This window comes from Zerene cesonia, chromosome 8, assembly GCF_012273895.1.
Source record: "Zerene cesonia ecotype Mississippi chromosome 8, Zerene_cesonia_1.1, whole genome shotgun sequence".
NCBI classification, from domain to species: domain Eukaryota; kingdom Metazoa; phylum Arthropoda; class Insecta; order Lepidoptera; family Pieridae; genus Zerene; species Zerene cesonia.
In genome coordinates, this window is record NC_052109.1 from 1,076,972 (window position 1) to 1,096,938 (window position 19,967).

The window sequence follows — 19,967 nt, forward strand, 5'->3', positions numbered from 1 at the left end:
TACTTGTTTTTTTTCATTCCAGTCAGAAAACAAAATAAGTTTTCAAAAAACTTGACAGCAATAAAGTAGAAATATTAGAAATCCTTTTAGCCGATAAATATCAAGTTAGCAAGGTCAACGCTGCTAATTCCTAATCCTCTCGACACATTGACTTTATAAGTATATTAAAGCACTAATCTAATTTAGAGAAAGATTCGATAGGAAGCCTTTTTAAGTTACCAATAGCTGTCTTCTGGTATACACTAATTAAGTACTGCGTCTAACATGTCTTTACTGCTTTATAATATTTATCAAAGGCAACTGTAATTAAAGTAATAAGATTGATTTGATGTTACACATACAGCTTTAACACATATTATGCATTAGCTGTAGTTTTGAGGTTAAATAATTACAAATATTTTCCTTGTAAATTCTGATCATCATGAATAAGCTTTACATTTTACAAGAGTCTGGTCCGTTAATCAAACTTAAAGAGGCATTTTTATTTATGAACAGAAAAAATGTGAATTGGATTTGAACATATGTACTTACATAGTTTATAAAGTTTGTATGAATTTTATGGAATTTAGAAGTTGGTTTAGTTAGTTTTTTTACATACAATATGGGGTTAATTAATGCATTTACTGAGATTGTGTATATAAATTGAATGTGTTGAAGATATTTACTTTTGATAGTAATGCAAACTATGAGTATTTTTATCATAGCAAACAAATGTACATGGAGAATCATGAAAACTGTGCTAGCTGTATATTAAAGTAACTATTATGTCTTGATATAAACCTTGTATGAGGTATATAAAAAACTGTTTACCTTATAGAGACAGGTGTCAATAACTTGATTAGTAATAGCAACAAGGTCATCCGTTAACTGCAGAAGAGAGTGAACATATGCACATAGAGCCTCATTGCTCATTACATCCCAAACTCCATCACAAGCCAGCACCAAGAATTCGTCTTCGGAATCCAACCGCTCATGTACCGATACCTCAGGCTCTGGTGAAACAAGTTGTTCGCATGGCCCGCGATCCAGCACCTTCTTGTATTCATAATCACCGAGCGCGCGAGATACAGCCAAGCTTCCATTGACTCGCTGAATCATGACCGTGCCTCCGGCTTGAACTATACGAGACTTCTCCGAAGGTAATTCCGGCTTATGATCGCGCGTAGCGAATATCGGCGCTCCATTCCGTGCTAATACAGCTCGAGAATCACCACAATTAGCTATATATATCTGTTTAGGCGATACAAACGCACATACTGCCGTCGACCCTGACTTCTCTTCGCCATTTGACAGCTCCGGTAATTCTCTCATTTTCTTATCGAGGTCGAGAAAACCAGCGCGTATCGCTTCAGCGATGTCATCCCGTCTAAACTCCTCCGTTTGCAGGATACATTCTAGCAGATTGTCCGCGCAATGTGCTGACACCCGGGCCCCCGCGTGGCCGTCAAAGACTGCGAAGTAAGACCAGTCTGATAGCGTTCCATTTAGTGTAAGCTGAGCGTGGTGCGCATCTTCCATTTCCACGCGCCATCCTTGCATCGACGCCACGCCATAGCGAAGACCGTTACCTTCCCCGCTCTCATTATATTTCTTCGTCTCAGGTTTATTTAAAAAAGCCCCCATACTGTTTCCCTCTGTATTGATTCACTAATCGCACATACTTCTTGCACCATCAGGCACTCGAGCAAAATTCACAGGCGACAACGTAAAAGGCAAAGAAAAGCATCACTGGGCCTTGCGATAGGATCTCGTCTCAAAGGAACTGTCCACACTAAGCTGTACTGTCCGTAGCAAATCTACTAGTGTTGCTAAATCTAAATCTAAATAAAGCTGTTAAACTTTCTTCTACGTATTTGGATTATTGCAAATGTGTTGCGTAGAACTCGATGACAAATCGTGCTCTCTACGAAATCGTAAAACGAAAAAGCAACTCAAAAGAATGAACGGCGGACATAAATAGTAATTGTCTATGACTAATTTTTCAATCAAATTTTTTTTAAACTTCCCACAATGATTTTCTAAAATACATGTAAAAAATATATACAGGAAATTTAAGCGCTTTTGATTATATATGTCTTGGATATCATATCTTAAAAAAAATACATGTGAAACTACAAAGCGACGTTTAAGTTTTTACATCAGAATGGAAATGTAAATTGGTCTTGCTTTACCTGTTTTTTTCTATTGTCTATGCTATATTTTTATCTACATTTTCAAGTACACGTAAAATTTTAATACATATTATATCAAAAATTATCTTCATCCTTCTATTCATGGGACTAAATACGACATCCCTTAAAAAAATAATTATACGTATTATCACATATTTTCTTCCTTTTAGTAAAAAAATATCAATTCCGAGATTTTTTTTTAAATTATTTAAACACCGTTCTTGAACAGCTTTACTCAAACCGTGTGTATCACAATATTTGTGTCACAATATCTTTATGGAAACAATAAAATATTGATTAAAATTATTCCAGGCAATATATACAATAAATAAATAGGTGGCTACAATATTATTTTATCTGCCCAAATTAGCAACACAAATGTCATAATTGTCAAATCTCAGCTGATATCCGTCATGTGTCATTTATACCGACTGCAATCTGGAGTCTTGAAACGAGGTTATGAAATCAAGAGTTCATAACATAGAGTAGTATAATACTGTTTCATAACATTATTCACTGTCATAAAAATAAGAAAAATTAATTAACATTTATGTCTGTAATAATAAAAAATGGGCATAAGTTAAATCTCGACATTTGATGAAACGAAACTATACACCTACATCTAATGTAATTAAAAATATTAAAAAAATATAATGTACAGGAGCACATTTTTTAGATTGTAAGAATACTTTTATACTTATTAGATGCCAGTATACCGTGTATCCTTTCTTTGACTTTATCTTTATGATTGTTTAAAGGTTACCCCTAAAACATTTTAAAGAGGTGTTTCACCCTCATTCTGAAGCCCAAATTACGATCAACTATGTCTTCAATAGAGTACGACCGCTGTCTCTGTCAGCTTATTGTTATAAAAAGAGAAAAAGTCCAGAGGAAAAGGTACTTAAAAGAATTTTTTATTTATTTTGATATGAACATTTGATGCACATCTGCTGTTCAGTAATTAATAATAATAATCACAATGGATATACAATTTAATGCGAGGTACTCAATATTCAAAAAATTATGATTTTTAATTGACATTTATAAAAAAATTATGTCATTATAGGCAGTAGAAAACCAAGGGCGCAGAATTATTAGATATGCACCAAAAGCCGGAACTGAAGTTGTTGGCATATGGAGGAATATGACTGTACAAGAAATAGCTAATGTTTTAAATAAGGATGTTGGTAAGCATAAAGTTTTTTTTAATGAAGGCTTGCTTGGTGTTTGCATTAAAAAATAATAATTAATTTTAAATTACACATTTCTAAATAATCATTTATCTGATAATTGTAATAACTTGAAGTATAGTAATTTTTAGCATAATTAAATTATTTTTGTTCCTCTTCAGATCATGTTTATAAGGCGTTGGAGTTTGCTGATAAAAACTCTGATGTAGTTTACACAAAAGATACTGTGATACGGAATCCACAGATTATACGAGATGTTATCAAAATATCTGGATGTAGGTTCAAAATTATTGCAAAGCCTGATGATGGGGTTGAAGAGGAAGAGGTAATGTGTTATTATACTCGTAACTAATAAGAAGTAGTCTGTTTGAATGATTGTTTATTTCTTGTGTTTTCAAAAATTCAAGCAACATGTTGCAAATCTTTATGAGCCTGAAAAGTTTCACAATAAACCAACATTCACAAATGTCAGATCCTTTAAAGTGTTGCATTATTGAAAGTGCAACACAGATTTCTGTACATCTGTATAATAAATAAAGAAATTCCTAGATATTTATTTATCTATACTGCATGGTGTAGGAGTTAGATTTAGAAACTCTCATGCAGATAAAACAAGTTCCATTTTTGTTTGCCATTTATTATTATTTTCTTTCTTGTTGGCATTTCCTTTGTTCAATTCAGGTGTCAATGTTGTGGGAGTAGGCTTTAGTGTCAGCACACTTGATATACAGATTTTTTGAGACTTAATTTCTATAAATTTTATTTTTAATTTCATATACTTAGATATTTAGTTATTTCAAATAACTATTTATCATTATTCTAAATGCCCAGAATAAGGATGCAATGCCTGCGCCGCCTGCACCGCCTGAGGCGCTTCGCCCCAGGCCTCCAGTCGTATGTGTCATGGGCCATGTGGATCATGGCAAGACCACTCTGTTAGATGCATTGCGGGACTCCTCCGTGGTGGATACAGAGTTTGGGGGCATCACACAGCATATTGGTGCTTTTCAAGGTATTTGTCTCTTTTATACTTAAATTGTTGTTAAACAGGAGGTTTCTATGTGTTTCTGTTATTGTATTCTTCAGTGAGTCTAAAACTACTTCATGTAATTATTAGTTCAAATAGATTTTCAAAACACAAAGAAAAAAAATCCTTGATTTCTTACATGTTCACAATTTAAAGCTTTATGTACTTATATTTGTAATATTTTATTGTTACGCTGGGCTAGACCGATACGCGTTGTTCTAAAAGGCTTCGTGTAGGTCCATACGTTTCTATTAGCAAAAACGGTCAGCGTGACTCTAAAACCAGCTCAATATGTATTATCATTCGTCCAGTGAAGCTCCCGTCGGGCGAGCTCGTGACGTTCCTGGACACGCCCGGGCACGCCGCGTTCAGCGCGATGCGCTCGCGTGGCGCGCGCGCCACTGACATCGTCGTGCTCGTCGTGGCCGCCGACGACGGGGTTATGGAGCAAACGGTCGAGTCCATACGGATGGCGCGGCAGGCTGGCGGTGAGTGGCACACGCATACATGCACAGACACACACACACACACGCGCGTATAGGAATTTCCGCACATGTGCACGTGCTATTTCGCGCAGACACATATAAACGCGCGGAAAAAATCACGCTAGCACACAAAACGCAATCCATATAATGTATTATTTTATTGTGGTCTTCGTGGACGCAGACAATGAGGTTACAGAGCAGATGGTCCCGAATATATTTTATTTTACTCATTTTAGGTTCACCAACAGATATTACATTAAAGAAATTATATCAAGTAAATATAAAAAAAAAATTAAAAGCTAAATGCACACCTTTAAAAATACACATATGGGAGGGGCGATGCCGGCTAATAGTGAGCGGCAAACGCGCGCGCACGCACGCACTTGCATACACGTGTACGCACGTACATACACAAATAAACGCACACACAATGATATAATTTTATTAGATATTGGATTTATATCTAATTGATATTGCATACTTGCTAACCGACTTCGAAAAAGGGAGGAGGTTCTCAATTCGACTGTTTTTTATTTTTATTTGAAAGCCATTATACACACCATTGAAATGAAAGAAAGAAAGAAAGAAAGAAAACAAGCTTTATTGCCACATAAAAAAATGTGTTCTTATTCTGAAAATTTGCAAGCGATTTAGTTTTGTTTTTAAAATAATTATATTTTAGTAATGAGAGCAAATTTGCGTTAGCCCATAGCACAGACACCTAATCAGAAATGAAATTTATACATTTTCGTTTGTGAAATTTAAAATATGTTTATTTTTTTTTCCTTTTTCAGTTCCCATTCTCGTAGCGGTCAACAAAGTGGACAAACCAGGGGTAAACATTGTAGGTATGCCTCCATTTCATATATTTGTGTGTTGCTTTAAATGTTTAAATATTTAGTATATGTGAGAAAACCTTCTACTTTTTTTTAAATCAGCTGATATCTCTTTACGAGTGGTGGCAGTCTATTTAAAAAGTTATTGAGATATCTATCCTAATAAGTTATCATTAAGAACATGTAACTGATAAATATTTTTGTTATCTATCCTAATCTATAAATAAATAAAAAATTGAATCCCCACCAGGATCGCACACTTAAATCGCTCGCGCAACACGGTGTAGTGTGCGAAGCCCTAGGGGGCGAAGTCCAAGCTGTTAGCGTGTCAGCGCTCAAGCGGCTGCACCTGCCGGCCCTCCTGGAGGCGCTGAACATGCAGGCACAGCTCATGGAGCTGGCTGCGGACCCCCTGGGGCCCGTCGAGGGGGTGGTTATCGAGAGCCAGCTTGATCCGCGCCTGGGGTGAGTGGGGTAGCATCTAGGGCACCAATAGAGTGATGGCAATACTTACTAATACTACTCTGTCAATGAAATACCGGGAAAATAGAAATACACACTAGATATGACATAACTAAAAGCACCACCATATTTAATATAAATAATAAATGCAACTCAAACGCCGCGCCAAAATGGAACAGGAAACAGTTGTGCCAATCTAACAAAGAAAAAAAAAATTTTTGAATATGGAACCAGTAACATATAATCCATTCCCGATACTTTTCTGACTGAACGTATTATAGTATTTGTTTTTATCACGTTGCAGCGAAGTGAAAGCAAAATTATTTGTTATCCTCAATTAACAACAGAAAATAGCTCAAACGACATGAAGAGCGCGTGTTCAATCAAATGCGTGCCGATAAAATTAATGATTAAAAAAATCGTTGTTTGTTTTTGTGTTCTTTATAGCTACATAAATTGTTTATTTGTTGTTTCTCTTTTGTTCAGGAAATGTGCAACAGTATTGGTGCAAAGAGGAACATTACGTAAGGGTTGTATCCTCGTCGCTGGTAGTGGATGGGCTAAGGTAGAGTAATGTTTGTTTCTTTTTTATGTCATAGCGGGCAACTGAGCTTCTGGTTCGCATATACGTATTCCTTCTTTCCAGTCATCAATCCTTTCCTTATCCCTTATCCCTTAAAAGCGGGCAGCGCATTCGCAGAGGCACTACCTCTGCTCTGTTCACGGGTGGTGGTAATCGCTAACCATCAGGCGAACCACCAGTTCAGTTGCTCGCTATGACATAAAAAATGCAATATATCAAATTAGAAATTTCCAAAATATGACGATAATTAACACAAAAAATTGTAATACTTATACAGGTGCGCATGCTAAAAACAGCTGATGGTGGAATGGTGGAAGAAGCCCCCCCTTCGATGCCCGTGTCAGTCCTTGGCTGGAGGGAGCCCCCCTCCCCCGGGGACACAGTGTTGGAGGTACCCACTGAGGTAAGGGAGTTAAATGCAACGATTAAATTTTATGTTAAACATGCAGATCAGATGTAGTGTAGTAATTTACTGAGTTACACAATTACACAGTAACCCTTAAAAAATTACATAGTGTCACTATTACACAATTACAAAATTCTACAATTATACATTTACTTGATTACTTAAAAATAAATACATGTTTTGGGCACCGACTGCCACTTCAAATAAATTATTAGCTTTTTAAAGATTATTTAGTATTTTTTTGTATTTTTTTATTTACTTTGTATATGGACGTTATTTTAAGTCAAGCGTTATATAGTAATAATAATATTATTTTATTAAACATTTACATATACTACTGTACCTGTGCTATACATCGCAAATAAATTTTAAGAAAGACTTTAATCCTATAAAAATAACAGAAAAGAGCGAACGAAGTGATGAAATGGCGTCACAACCAGCGCATGAAGGAAAAACAAGCGATGGACCTAGAGGCAATCACCATGAAGGAAGCAGAACATCAGGCATTATACAAGCAGCAGTTGGCCCAGAAGCGGGCCATGGGTCGGTTCAAGGTGAGGCCCCAGGGGCCAAGAGACAAGATGATTAAGATCGATGATCATCCGACTGTCAGTGTGGTGATAAAAGGTAGTCCTGGCAATGAAACTAATGTATATTCTTTGCAAAGTGCAAATGGGGATTTTTGAGGGTTCAAATTTATGAGCTGTTTTGGATTACATATTTGAGAAGTTATTATGATCATTCGAAAAAATAAATGGGAAGTTATTTTACTTATCGTCAGTTGGGAAATTAGTGTGATATTAAAACATGGACAGTTATTGAAAATAAATTCGCTGGTTATTGGACCCTATAATTTCACTACTAGAACTACGAATGCTGTCTTATAAATAAATGTCAACCTCGTTCAGCACAACTCGGTATTCATTTTAGTTTTGGAAGTATCCACTTCGCACACTTGAAAAAATCACCTGTACAAGAATATATAAGAGCAGTAGTGGCTCAGCGGTGAGGACCTGGGACTTAAAATCGATAAGACGGGGGACACAGTCCTCCTCTGAGAGTTCAGGCAGTTTTAATTCTCCGATATACCGGTTTCATCAAGATGGTTTCCTCGACCATTTCGAGCAGTGGTGAAGTTAGTCACATGCGCAGATAAATTGAAAAATCTATGTTCTGATGATGAATGATGATGAATATAATACGGTGACAGGTGACGTGGACGGCTCCGTGGAGGCGATCCTGGACATCCTGGAGACGTACGACGCGCACCACACCGTGCGCCTCGAGCTCGTGCATTTCGGCGTGGGACCCGTCGCGCCCTCCGACCTTGAGGTTGGGCCTTCGTCCTTGGGGCTTTGAGGCCTATACTTTTACGTAAACGTTTGAATTCAAACTTAATAGAACATTTTTTTATTTCATTAGATTTCGTATAAAAGTGTTGATAATGATATTTACCACCATTATTTATATTGAATGATAAGTATCCTTTTCACAAAAAAATTAATAGTTGAAAAAAAATTACAAAAATTATCATCTTCTAATTATTACACACATAATTGAATTAAGTAATGAGGAAAAATAAATCTTTCTGGTGTCATATACCAGCATACATAACAACAATCTAAGCTTTTTGTCTCGCTTACTATATAAATTCATGTAAGGCTTAGGCCGTGACATAATTATTATATTTAAAATTATTAAACTCTTGCATAACTCGTGAGACCATATTAGAACAATATATTTCCACTGCTTAAGCAATACTATCCATATATTATGTAGATTGCAGAAGCTTTTAATGCAGTCATTTACGCGTTTAACGTGGAATGCCCCCCCGCTCTCGCCGTGGAGGCAAAGAACAGTAACATCGAGGTGAAGAAACACAACGTCATCTATAAACTGGTGGACGACTTGAAGGAGATGATCAACGAGAGGATACCCACCACACAGCAGGAGGAGCTGATCGGTAAGACACAGTAAGAGTTAGGGAGCCTCGCTCTAGGAGAAAAAAAAGGGATGTGATAGTTAATGAATAACTTGAGGGAGCAACGAGTGGATATACTCCACACAGCAAGAGTTGATTTTTAAGAGATATTAATAGTAAGAGAGATTAATAATAATACATAATAAAAATTTATTTCTTATCAAATTACAAGATTTTTCTTAATTATAAACATTTACAGTAATTGTGATAAGTGGCACCCGTTCTAGGCTGAGTTCAAAGAACTCGCCTGTGTGGACAGGCACCAGCTTCTTTCCTTACTTTAGTTATATTATTATTATTATATTAGTATGCCTTTAATTAAAATACATTATAATATTTATAAATTTCTTCATATAATGGACAAGAAGTAAAATAGATTGGATATGTGGGAAGAAGTAGGAGTTGAAAGAGGTCTGTTCTTTGAGATATTAAATAAGAAATAGCCTTTTTGACAATTTAATTATGCAAGAATTTATTCAGTAGTACAAAAGATACTAAGAATTGTACGGAATCTGTTACATAAGTTTGCGTTAAATTTATAATATGGCTACTAGCTATTCGCACAAGCTTCGCCCGTGGTACATATATAGCCTATGTCACTCAGTGAAGTTGCAGCTTTCTGATGGTGAAAGAATTTTTGAAATCGGTCCAGTAGTTTTTGTGTCAAAATGTTACAAACACACATAACTGCAAAAGTGTTTTCTTTTTGTTATTAGCGTAGAAAGTATAAACCTCAAATTCCAGGCGAAGCGAAGGTGCTGCAGCAGTTCCTGGTGTCGGAGGGCAGGAGGAAGGTCCCGGTGGCCGGCTGCCGCTGCACCAAGGGCTCGCTGAGCAGGAACGCGCTCTACAAGGTGCTCAGGGGTGACCAGATTGTGTTGCAGGGTAAGTGTGGGGTTCTTAGGGATTTCTGCCTATACTAATCAGTTGTTGTTGATATTCAGATACTACGTGCCAACTCATCAAATATTAATGTATGCTTTGTTACTACGTAGTATGTTCTCTTTTTAAAACTAAATAAAAATAATCTCGAAAAATCGACATTATTCGCTAAATACGGTATTATTAATGCGGACAGTATTCGGTAAGATAGTTGCCTCATTTATTTAATGTTCCCGTAAAAATAAAAATAATATTCATATTATGTTTGTACACAATGTTTTTAATAACTTCCTATGTAGCATGTTTATCGTGTTAATTTATGTGACATCTTAAAATTCTTAGGAAAACTAGCATCCATGAAGCATTTGAAAGAGGAAGTGACGACGATAAAAAATGACACAGAGTGCGGGCTCCGTTTCGAGGAACCAGTCGACGTTCAGCCGGGAGATGTCATCGTGTGCTACAAGATGGTGGACGTCAAACATACCACGGACTGGGATCCGGGATTCTAGTATAGTGATAGACTTAATAAATAGCGTTAGAATTGTTTATGGTTTTATTTTAAAAAATTTCCTATATGTAGGTACCCGGTTTTAATGGAGCCACGCGATTGCGTTGTTTTCACGGCGGCTTAGATTAATTTCATTTAAAGAATTTAAAGCCTTTTATTTCATGCAAAAATACGGAGGTTCATAATTCGAATTTTGTTACTCGATTACTCCAATTCCATGGAAAATTTCGTCCGCGTAGAATTCGCTTATATCGCGCGACATGGTAAGCAGTATTTTGTTCTTTCCCACGTTTAGTTCCATCTTCACACCAAGTTTCATCAAAATCGGTTTGACAATAACGAACTTTCATACAAACTTTCGTCCCCTCTTTCAACCCTTTCCTACCCTTTTTTCGCGATAAAAAGTATCCTATGTCCTTTCCCAAGTTCAGTTCCATCTTCATACCAAATTTTATCAAAAGGTTCTGTGGTTTAGCCGTGAAAGCGTAACAGACAGAGAGAGTTACTTTCGCACTTATAATATTAGTCCCTACTACTACTACTATTTATTTATATTTATTTAAAGATCGTAAAGGAAAAGTAAAACACATTGTTAGTGTAATGATTTAATTGTACATATTGAAATTATTGAATTTATATCAGTAATTACTTATAACCAATTAACTAAAACAAGGATAGATTTGCTAGTCATCAGTCACAAACATCGAAGTTAACACCGTTCAATCAGTCTACCTACCAAAGTAATGGCTGACGTAACAACACTCGCTTCATCGACACAACATCGCGAGTCACACACGCGTCGATACAACAATAATATAATCGATTAAAATAAATAATTTCACGATAATAATAGAACACAAGAGTGCTATGGCCGTGCATTTATTTCTATACAAATTTCAACCTGTCTTTTCTAACTAATGGTTTTTTTTTAAATTTTGTATAGACCAACTCGACTGGCAATCTTTGATCGCTCGATACACTATATGTACAGAAGCCGAGGTGAGTCCAACAACAATATACAATAGTTTATACAGTACAATCTCATACTATTGCTATCTAACTTGCCTTCGTATAACTTTAACATTGACACGCCTTTCATTGCTATCCAAACTGTTTTAATGGTTTTTATTATTAAATGCAGTTCTGTTTGATTCTAAATTAGGAAGAATGAACAGTTCTTGTTCTATCACTATGATTTTATTAATATATCAGATATTTTTGAGACACTTTATTTTATGGAAATTTATTGTACTAAAATTCATTATTAAAGAAACATAAACTCTGATGGTGATTTTCACAAGAAAAGAATTATATGAAAGTTAATTAATATTCCCTTAATCTTAATATTTACAGTAACAGCTAGGTGAGTTATAGTAAAAAGTCAATAAGAGTCTTTAAAACATTTTAGATAGCAATTCATCACAATACTTGCACAACATTCAAACCAATCTGTCTACTATGGAATTATTTACCCCCCTTAGGCCATACCATTATGTACTACTCAATATAACGCTGTAATTCTTTAGCTGAATCATCATCTATCAATAATTATGACCAAGCAACGTTAAAAGATATTTAATAAACCAAGAAACATATTAAGTTTAATTCCAACTAGGGCTTTCATCCCTTAACTAGATAAATGCATAAAAATTGCAGCTTCTTATAAACAGAGGACAATATCAGCATCTGAATTCACTTGATCCATTCTAAAACAGAACATAATCCTTAAAAGTCTTGCAATATATGGAGTAGTATAGCTGGTACAAGCACCCCAAGCCCCGCTAGTCCACCAGCTCAATGCGGTCGCGCCGCCTCGCGTCTCCGTTGTGGGTCCGCGTGGGTCTGGACCAAGTGTTCACACAACCATCCGCACACGCTGTGATAAAATACTCTGCTCGGAACAGCAACGCCGTCAACCTCTCGTGCGCTATTTTCTTGCAAACTAGTGGCTCCAACACCGGACACTCGTCAAATCTTGGACACGAAGGTGTCCCTATTAACTTTACAGGGTCGTAACTGTCGTTCGACTGCGCCCCCGCCGATTTCCCCCTCAGAGCAACCGTGTTCGACGCTGAAGATTTCTCCGTGGGCTTTGTTAAACTGAAATTTCTTCTGTGATCCGACCGCCGCTCACCGAACGATAATGCCGCTAGCCTTTGAGTGAAGTTAGCTCCTAGAGATCCGGACGTTTCCTCTTTAGCTTTTCCGACGCTTATATTCAATGTGGACACATTATTTGTTTTAGACTTAGCTGGTTTAGCGCCGGACGGTTCTCCCGCCGCGTTCGACCCGCTAAGCTCTGCATGTTTGTGACCAATTTTGTTGGTCTTCGCGCACTTTGGCGGTATTTTAGTTCCGGGCACTCCGTTTGGGGAGAAATTCTGGCTATTGGGTGACAAGTGGGCGGACGCTCGCGTTCTAACGGGGGGCCGTAGTACATCCTCCGTTAAGTCCCATAAACACAACTGGGTGTCCTGTGAAACACTGCCTAGTCTATAGCACTGAACACTTTCACTTTTGTCTTCATGGGTTTCTTCAGTGTCTGGGTCCGTGAAACTGACAATATAAGGGTCGAAGGCGACTACAGAGACCCAGGACCTGTGTCCTTGGCCTCGAGCCACGACTCTCCGTTCGCTGAAGGACCAGACGGTCACAAGGTCGTCTTCTCCGCCAACCACGACGTACTTCCCATCTGGAGACCAGCACACACAGAGGAATCCGCCGAAGTACGACCGCGCGCGGCCGATCAGCTCCATGGTGTCGTAGTGGAATACTCGTAGAAAACCATCTTGGGACACAACAGCCAAGTTAGCTCCACACGGCGAAAATGCAAATTCGTTTATACAGCTGCCTTCTGCTCCTATAACCCACCTGAAATAAAAAATTACATTTATGCAAACAATTTAATATCAATAAAATAAAAATTTAAAACCTTTTTTCTTGACTTGTTGCTTAATTAGAACAAAAAAAATCGTGATATGTAATATAGTGTATGGATTATTAAGCCCCGTACACACCTATACAAAGGGTTCCTGGTGCTCTTGGTCCGGCAGGTGTGTATGGAGTAGCCGTCGCCGCCCTTGAACAGCTGGTAGTGCGGCGCCGCGGAGCCGCACGCGAGCTCCTCGTTGTACACGTACAGCTGGCCCGACGCGTGCGCCGCTATGAACAGGTTGCTCGAGCCCGGCACCCACTTGATGCAAGTGACGCGCGTCTTGTCTATCAGCCTCTGGAGTATAAAAGACAATGCGTAAATAATCTCTATTGCTTCGAAAATTTTGTATTTTGTATAAAGAATCGTGTTAATGGTGAACATAGAACAGTTCTGCTGTTCACTTCACCAATGATGCTGAAAACAATTTGACTTTGACTCGAGCAAGAATATCTTAACATACCAACAACTCTCATAGACACAATGTTGCTAGCAGGATGCTAACAGCATCTTCTCTACATGTTGATTCAATTTTTTTCTTTTTGAGTTATTAAGGTTCGACTATTTCGGTTCTACTATATCTTTACAGTATGCTTAAGTAATATATTACCAAACACTTTAGTTTTGTTTTAAAGTATTTTGTACTGAAACAAACTAAATGTGTAAAAATCAAATAAGAGAAGTTGCAAATAAAATAATTTTCGAGTTAATCGAAAGTAAACTCACCTCTTCATTATACAATTTACTTAATTCTTTCTTAATAGGATCTATTAGTTGTATTTGGCCGGTTGAAAACCCTATGACTAAGGAGACACTGTCCGCTGTCATCGTGACTGTATTGAAGTCGTGACAAGTCGGGTTTGTACCCTTGTACATCTTCTTGTCCACCGGTTTTGTGAGATCAGCTGCCTGAAAACATTCCTTTTGAAATAATTACAGATTTCTAAATAGCTCAACTTCAACATTACTCTATCTGCTTGATTCTAGGCCCATTAACAATTATCAGTGGATTCTTAAAAACTTGGAGATACTATGTCTTTTTGTATTTAGATTAAAACAAATAGTGTAATAGACATGAAGTATGTAACACACTTTGATACATTCTTGGATTAGATTCACTCAATATTTCGTATTGTACTATTATTTTTTTGATAAATTTTAAATAAGTTTAAAGTATAGAAAAAATTACATCATAAAGAGGGTTTGAACCCGTATCTTTTTGACATAATTTGACAACGCCTGACTGCTTGGGCTCAGGTCTAGATAATAGAATTTCTTCTATTTTTGGATTTTATGTGCCTAAGAATTCTCCAAATTTAATTTAAATATAATTAGTTTAATATAATGCTTTTAAAGTAAAAATGAATGAATCTTGGTGATTATATAATAAAGGAAATATTATTATGTACGCTCAAGTTATCTCAGATGGAAATAAGATTATGAGAGATTTTAATCTAATTTATTCTAACTATTACTGCAGCTTAAGTTCTAATAGTTTATATTTCTATTCTATCTATAATTAATGATGTCAAACAATACTATGTAATTGACCTTTGCCTTGTATAAAATAGTATAATGATGTCAATTCACTTGATTGTTCTTATCATCTTTAAATCAATAAAAGTAAACTCCTGTCTATCACTTCGCCAAGCTTAAACTACTTGCCGATTTGAATAAAATTTGATACAAAAATAATTTGAAACCCAACAAAGTTTATGGGATATTATGATCTTAAGGTGAGGGTCCATCCCACGTGAACAGGAAGTATGCAGGCAAAACCAGGAGATTGTGTTTGTTTAGACTATACAGGCAGAGAGCTATAGTAGGTTAAAAGTTACAATAATTGTCAGTGAATGTTTAATATTTGTACTATTTAGAACTGAAGATATTCCAATATGTACCAAACATTTTATAAGCCACTATATTTATTTCTGAAATAACCGATACATTTTAGATCCTTTAACTCACCATATATTTGTTGATTTACTCTTAATTTATTTGAAATAATGGAGATTGAATGGGATAGTGCTTGAATTGCTAAAACTTAGTACTGTACTTCAGGAAAACAGAAATAACATTTGTTTTTTACAGAATTAAGTACTGCTAAACAACTATTTGACAATATATATAAATCTATAATCTGGTATGCCATCCAGCCGTAAGAATTTTTTGTAGTTTAAACTGTTTTAGATATGAAACGAGATTAGTGGAACACTATGACTCTGAAAACATTTTCCTTTTATTTACTTCCTGTTATTTAAAAAGTATAATTCAATTTAACATTTTCTTTATTTCAATTTGTATTATTATTCATTAATACAAATTGTTAATTGACAATTTGTATTAATTAATAATCTATTCTTGAATCGTTGAATTCAAATCAATTGCAATGATGATAAGATATAAATGTGAGATTTTATCACAATTTAAAGCTATTTTTTATACATAGCTCCTGCTAGCTATGTATAAAAAATAGCTTGACTTCAAGAATGAATGAAGATTAATTTTAAAAATAGCTGAGTTGTGTATTAATAAGTGTGACATGCTGTTTAGTGTAAACTATTTATATCCAATTAGATAATTAGATTGTCTCATCAAAGCACACTCTAATCAAGTATCCAGATATCATTCAAGTACTTTCTTGTAATACAGTGATGTATGACTTAATACTTAAAAGCATTAATTTAGGGGCAAAGTTTTTACTTGTATTTTCTAATATTGAAATGTCACATAATAATTTCATTTGAAGATTTAAATTATGTTTGTGGGAGTCTTCAACTGGCAATTTTCCTTAAGCACAAATAATAGTAATTTAGGCTACATTTACATATTTGGAATATTGCATAACAATTTAAATTAATAACAAAATGTTAGTGAGCTTTGAAAAAAAAAAATTAACACCTTTAAAGTCCCAATTAGGATGTATTGTTTAAGATTAATAATGATCCGTTATGATATTAATCAAAAAAATTACCTTTTTAACTCCTCTGTATACATAAACACACAATTCCTTTCCATGGTTAAAACAAATTTTATCCTCGGAGGCCTGGCCGTCCGAGCCGGGTGCTCCGCCCCCCGGCGGGAGAGACACCAGCGACACACGCACATGAGATGATCCCGAACCACTAGTATAACCAACACGATTAGGCCTCGAATACTCCGACAGCGTCATCAACCGGTACGTCCCCTCCCGCGTCACGAACTGTGTCTTCACGTCGTCCTTCCCGCCGGAGTCAGATTGCACGGCCATGTTATCATATCCTGTTATTATTCATCGAGACCGCCTGGTAAGCTCGATTATGATCAGTTGACACCTCAACCCGCACGCGAATCAGACTGCCTATGCAAAACTTCCATAGCTTATAAACACATGTCCCAATTGGCTCATTGAGCATAAGATTTTTAAACCAGTTATTGTATGTTTTAATTATTAAGATTGGAATCAGATTAGATATTTCTTGTTTAACATAAAAGTCAGATGTCAGACGACAATCGACATGACGGCCCTATCGGATGACGGCTCATTGTTTATGGTTCTAATTTCACAATTTTCATATTGATTCCATGATCCCAGGAAATTGGTCAGTATATATTTTTTTCTTTAGCTTCCTCACTATCTCCAGCCACAAAAATAATGTCATAAAATTTCTCTTTTGCCAGGTGAAACAAATAGAAACATTTGCATTTATAGTATTACGTAATATCAATCTAATCAAATTGAACTCTCTACGATTCTCAAAACTTGCTATATATAAGAATATTAGCATTCCGGCCGCGGCTTTGCCCGCGTAGTCGCAGAAAAGCTAGACCCAGGGTGTTACCGGCAAAGTTCCCGTTCCCGTTCGATTTCAGGGATAAAAACTATCCTATGTACTTTCTCGGGTCTCAAACTATTTTTGTATCAAATTTCAACAAAATCAGTTACATATTACATATTATGTACATAAACATGGTGCAATCACACAATATAATATCTATCATAATGTATTTATTTGTAATTTGAATTGAATTGATATCGAAATAATATTTCATATCTAAAAGAAAAAAATTTGTGTCTATCTATCATTAAAAGAAATAAAAATGAAACTAGTAGTATGAAATAATTAATGAAATGGCAACTAAAAATGCTTAAAACTTTATTCTTAAATATACAAGATATTCACATTAGATTACTTTACAATACTTTCTTGTTCTTTTGTGTCCAGTTCAGAACTTGTATTACACTTTTCTTTCATTCCCACATCTTCAACCTTTGTTTCCTTCGGGTGTACTTTTTTCTCCTTGTCTTCTGGATCTTCCAAGAATTTATCCCATTTATCTATTCTCTTACTGATATCTGCATCAGTTTCAGCAATCCTGTATTTTGTTCTACCATCCCATATTTCAGCAGTTATCTGCCTCTTGCCAAACCATCTCCCATTGATTAATTGTATGACAGCATCTGCTTGTTCTGGCTCTTTCATTGTTATCTGTGCCACACCTTCAGGATGCCGATCATAGATCACCACTTTCCTGACATCACCACATTTCCCACACTCCTCCCTGAGATCTTGTTGATAATCCAATATCAATTGAACCTCCTTATCGAAGTCTGTGGGATGGAACAAGTTCTTAACAATTACAACCCTCTCATGTTTTGATCTCTCTCCAATAAACTTTTCTGGTCGCCAATCAAACAGCTTTTGTTGCATTTTCTTTATCTTCTCAAGCTCTTTCTTTTTCTTCTTTTTGGGTTTCAAAGCCGGATTATATTCACCTTTCAATTGAAAATGTGCTTTTTCCACTTTAATCTTGTTTCCTTTAAAATCACTGCCATCAAGTAGTTTTAGCGCTAGGTCAACTGATTCAACTTTAATATATGTACATAGAGCATCACCCTTGAAACAGTTTTGTTCTTTATCCATATACAGTTTGACTTTCATTTTCTGTGTGCTTGGGTCTCGTTCAACGAGACCACACTTCTGCATGTGATCTACAAATTCTTCTTCAGTCATGTCTAAAGGTAAATTTGATACATATACCTTTGTATTCTTATCTTCAGATGGTTCAAACCACTGTGGTTCATTTTTCCTCTTCACTCCAGCTGCATCTTGTTTCTTTTCAGGTTTCTTTTTCTCTACAACTTCCTCCTGTTTAGTATTGTCAACAAAACCGTAGGACATTTGGTAAAATGCTAAGAAATCATCATCCACTTTTGGTAGCCAGGCTTTCTTGTCTTCATCCCAGAAGGATTTTGATCCATCAGGATCTGTGTAAACATGTAAATCATTTTCGTAGCTATAGACTCGACCTGGTACATCACCTCCTGACTGCGGGTCCCAAGAGTTTGTTGTTTTGTTCCAAGTGTATTTGTGTTGTGTAGAAGGGTCTGTATAAATGGCTTCTTCACCTTCATATGTTACATATGGAGCATAGTCACCCCAAGACTCATTGCCTTTGTTCACTTCATTAGTTTTATTGTCAGACACTGAGTTTTTTGACTTACTTGCATCATTACTGGTTTGTTTTTGGTTAGATTTATCACTATCTTTTATGACCTCCTTCGATAACTGTGAGTTTTTGATTTCGTCTGTAATTATCGATTTTGTAGATTCCGTCTCACTGGCATCAATGGTATTAGTGGAAATAGAATCGGTCTTTGCCTTTTGTTCTTCTTCGGACAATTTTTGTACCGTTTCGGAGGTAAGTTTAATAACGAATCCTGATTTTTGAAGTTTAGCCATAATTATTAGAGACTGTGTTTACAAATGTTAAATAAATAAGCTCAATCTAATCATTATAATTCAATATTTATAAGAAAATAATAGTATATTTTCTCTAGAAATAAATTCATTTCATATTTACTTTACCTTGAGAGTTGATTTGACAATTGTAATTTGTGATTGGCATTAGTTGTTGGATTGTCAGACTTGACAGAAAATTATAGAGTATATTTTTACTGGGTAACTCAATAAATATTTGCAGAATAATAACGAGAGCGCCTTTAACATAAAATAAAGAACATTTATTACACACATAATTTTTCAATAATATGATCGTCGAGTGTGGGCACGTGATGCTGGACCCTCAAGGAGCGCGTGATCGTCGTTTAAAGTCCAGCGACGCCTCTCCACCCTTAGCTGCTCACAATATGTTGCCCTCTTGTCGCATCATTGCAGCGACTTATTCGGGGGCCCATACAGTGGGAGGGTGAGTCACCGCCTGCCAACACTTATTCATTTTTATTAAGTAGAAAGGTAGGTGCTATAGTTTTCCATAGTTCCCAATACCAGTCCATTTGGCATCCCAATCCATAGACCAGTTTTTAAATTTCCATATCTTGCAATAATCCTACATCGGCCGCGGACCGCCTAGGGCTGTATCTCTATAATGCAGTCATGGGCAGGCTGCGGCTGATGTCACACTATACATTAAAAATCTCAAAAGGACCTCCAAAATAACGGGTGCTTTCCTTCTGGGGGTGCCCGAGTATTATGGAAATGAGAAAAATAATAATAAAAA

General features: G+C 36.1%; 4 protein-coding genes across 4 annotated transcripts; 1 reads left to right on the top strand and 3 right to left on the bottom strand.

The window, feature by feature from the left end:
• Positions 1 to 747: 747 nt before the first annotated feature.
• Positions 748 to 1,983, bottom strand: LOC119828835 (protein phosphatase 1B). The gene has a single exon (XM_038351119.1). It carries the CDS (start codon positions 1,621 to 1,623, stop codon positions 763 to 765), a length of 861 nt encoding a protein of 286 aa, XP_038207047.1. The 5' UTR covers positions 1,624 to 1,983; the 3' UTR covers positions 748 to 762.
• Positions 1,984 to 2,596: 613 nt separating this feature from the next.
• On the top strand, positions 2,597 to 10,570 carry LOC119828775 (translation initiation factor IF-2, mitochondrial). Its single transcript, XM_038351025.1, has 15 exons — positions 2,597 to 2,850; positions 2,930 to 3,068; positions 3,238 to 3,358; positions 3,523 to 3,686; positions 4,193 to 4,373; positions 4,700 to 4,876; positions 5,668 to 5,717; positions 5,960 to 6,174; positions 6,658 to 6,736; positions 7,032 to 7,157; positions 7,562 to 7,787; positions 8,371 to 8,492; positions 8,940 to 9,123; positions 9,886 to 10,026; positions 10,366 to 10,570. The coding sequence occupies exons 1-15, from the start codon at positions 2,825 to 2,827 to the stop codon at positions 10,533 to 10,535; spliced, it is 2,121 nt and encodes a 706-aa protein (XP_038206953.1). The 5' UTR covers positions 2,597 to 2,824; the 3' UTR covers positions 10,536 to 10,570.
• A 556-nt stretch (positions 10,571 to 11,126) lies between these two features.
• On the bottom strand, positions 11,127 to 16,978 carry LOC119828558 (WD repeat-containing protein 20). The gene is made up of 4 exons (XM_038350746.1): positions 16,441 to 16,978; positions 14,193 to 14,375; positions 13,552 to 13,763; positions 11,127 to 13,405 (listed from the first exon to the last, which is right to left on the bottom strand). Exons 1-4 carry the CDS (start codon positions 16,714 to 16,716, stop codon positions 12,316 to 12,318), a joined length of 1,761 nt encoding a protein of 586 aa, XP_038206674.1. The 5' UTR covers positions 16,717 to 16,978; the 3' UTR covers positions 11,127 to 12,315.
• Positions 16,979 to 17,585: 607 nt separating this feature from the next.
• LOC119828620 (HIV Tat-specific factor 1 homolog) lies at positions 17,586 to 19,341 on the bottom strand. Its single transcript, XM_038350840.1, has one exon. The coding sequence runs from the start codon at positions 19,187 to 19,189 to the stop codon at positions 17,636 to 17,638; it is 1,554 nt and encodes a 517-aa protein (XP_038206768.1). The 5' UTR covers positions 19,190 to 19,341; the 3' UTR covers positions 17,586 to 17,635.
• Between the last annotated feature and the right edge of the window lie 626 nt (positions 19,342 to 19,967).

Bases quoted from the DNA above. Each gene is read 5' to 3' on its own strand.
- LOC119828835 (XM_038351119.1), bottom strand. From the start codon at position 1,623: ATGGGGGCTTTTTTAAATAAACCTGAGACGAAGAAATATAATGAGAGC.
- LOC119828775 (XM_038351025.1), top strand. From the start codon at position 2,825: ATGTACAGGAGCACATTTTTTAGATT. The intron at 2,851-2,929 runs GTAAGAATACTT...GATTGTTTAAAG, and splicing joins AGGAGCACATTTTTTAGATT to GTTACCCCTAAAACATTTTA. The intron at 6,175-6,657 runs GTGAGTGGGGTA...TCTTTTGTTCAG, and splicing joins CAGCTTGATCCGCGCCTGGG to GAAATGTGCAACAGTATTGG.
- LOC119828558 (XM_038350746.1), bottom strand. From the start codon at position 16,716: ATGGCCGTGCAATCTGACTCCGGCGGGAAGGACGACGTGAAGACACAG. The intron at 14,376-16,440 runs GTAATTTTTTTG...GAATGTTTTCAG, and splicing joins TATACAGAGGAGTTAAAAAG to GCAGCTGATCTCACAAAACC. The intron at 13,406-13,551 runs GTGTGTACGGGG...TTTTTATTTCAG, and splicing joins ACCAGGAACCCTTTGTATAG to GTGGGTTATAGGAGCAGAAG.
- LOC119828620 (XM_038350840.1), bottom strand. From the start codon at position 19,189: ATGGCTAAACTTCAAAAATCAGGATTCGTTATTAAACTTACCTCCGAA.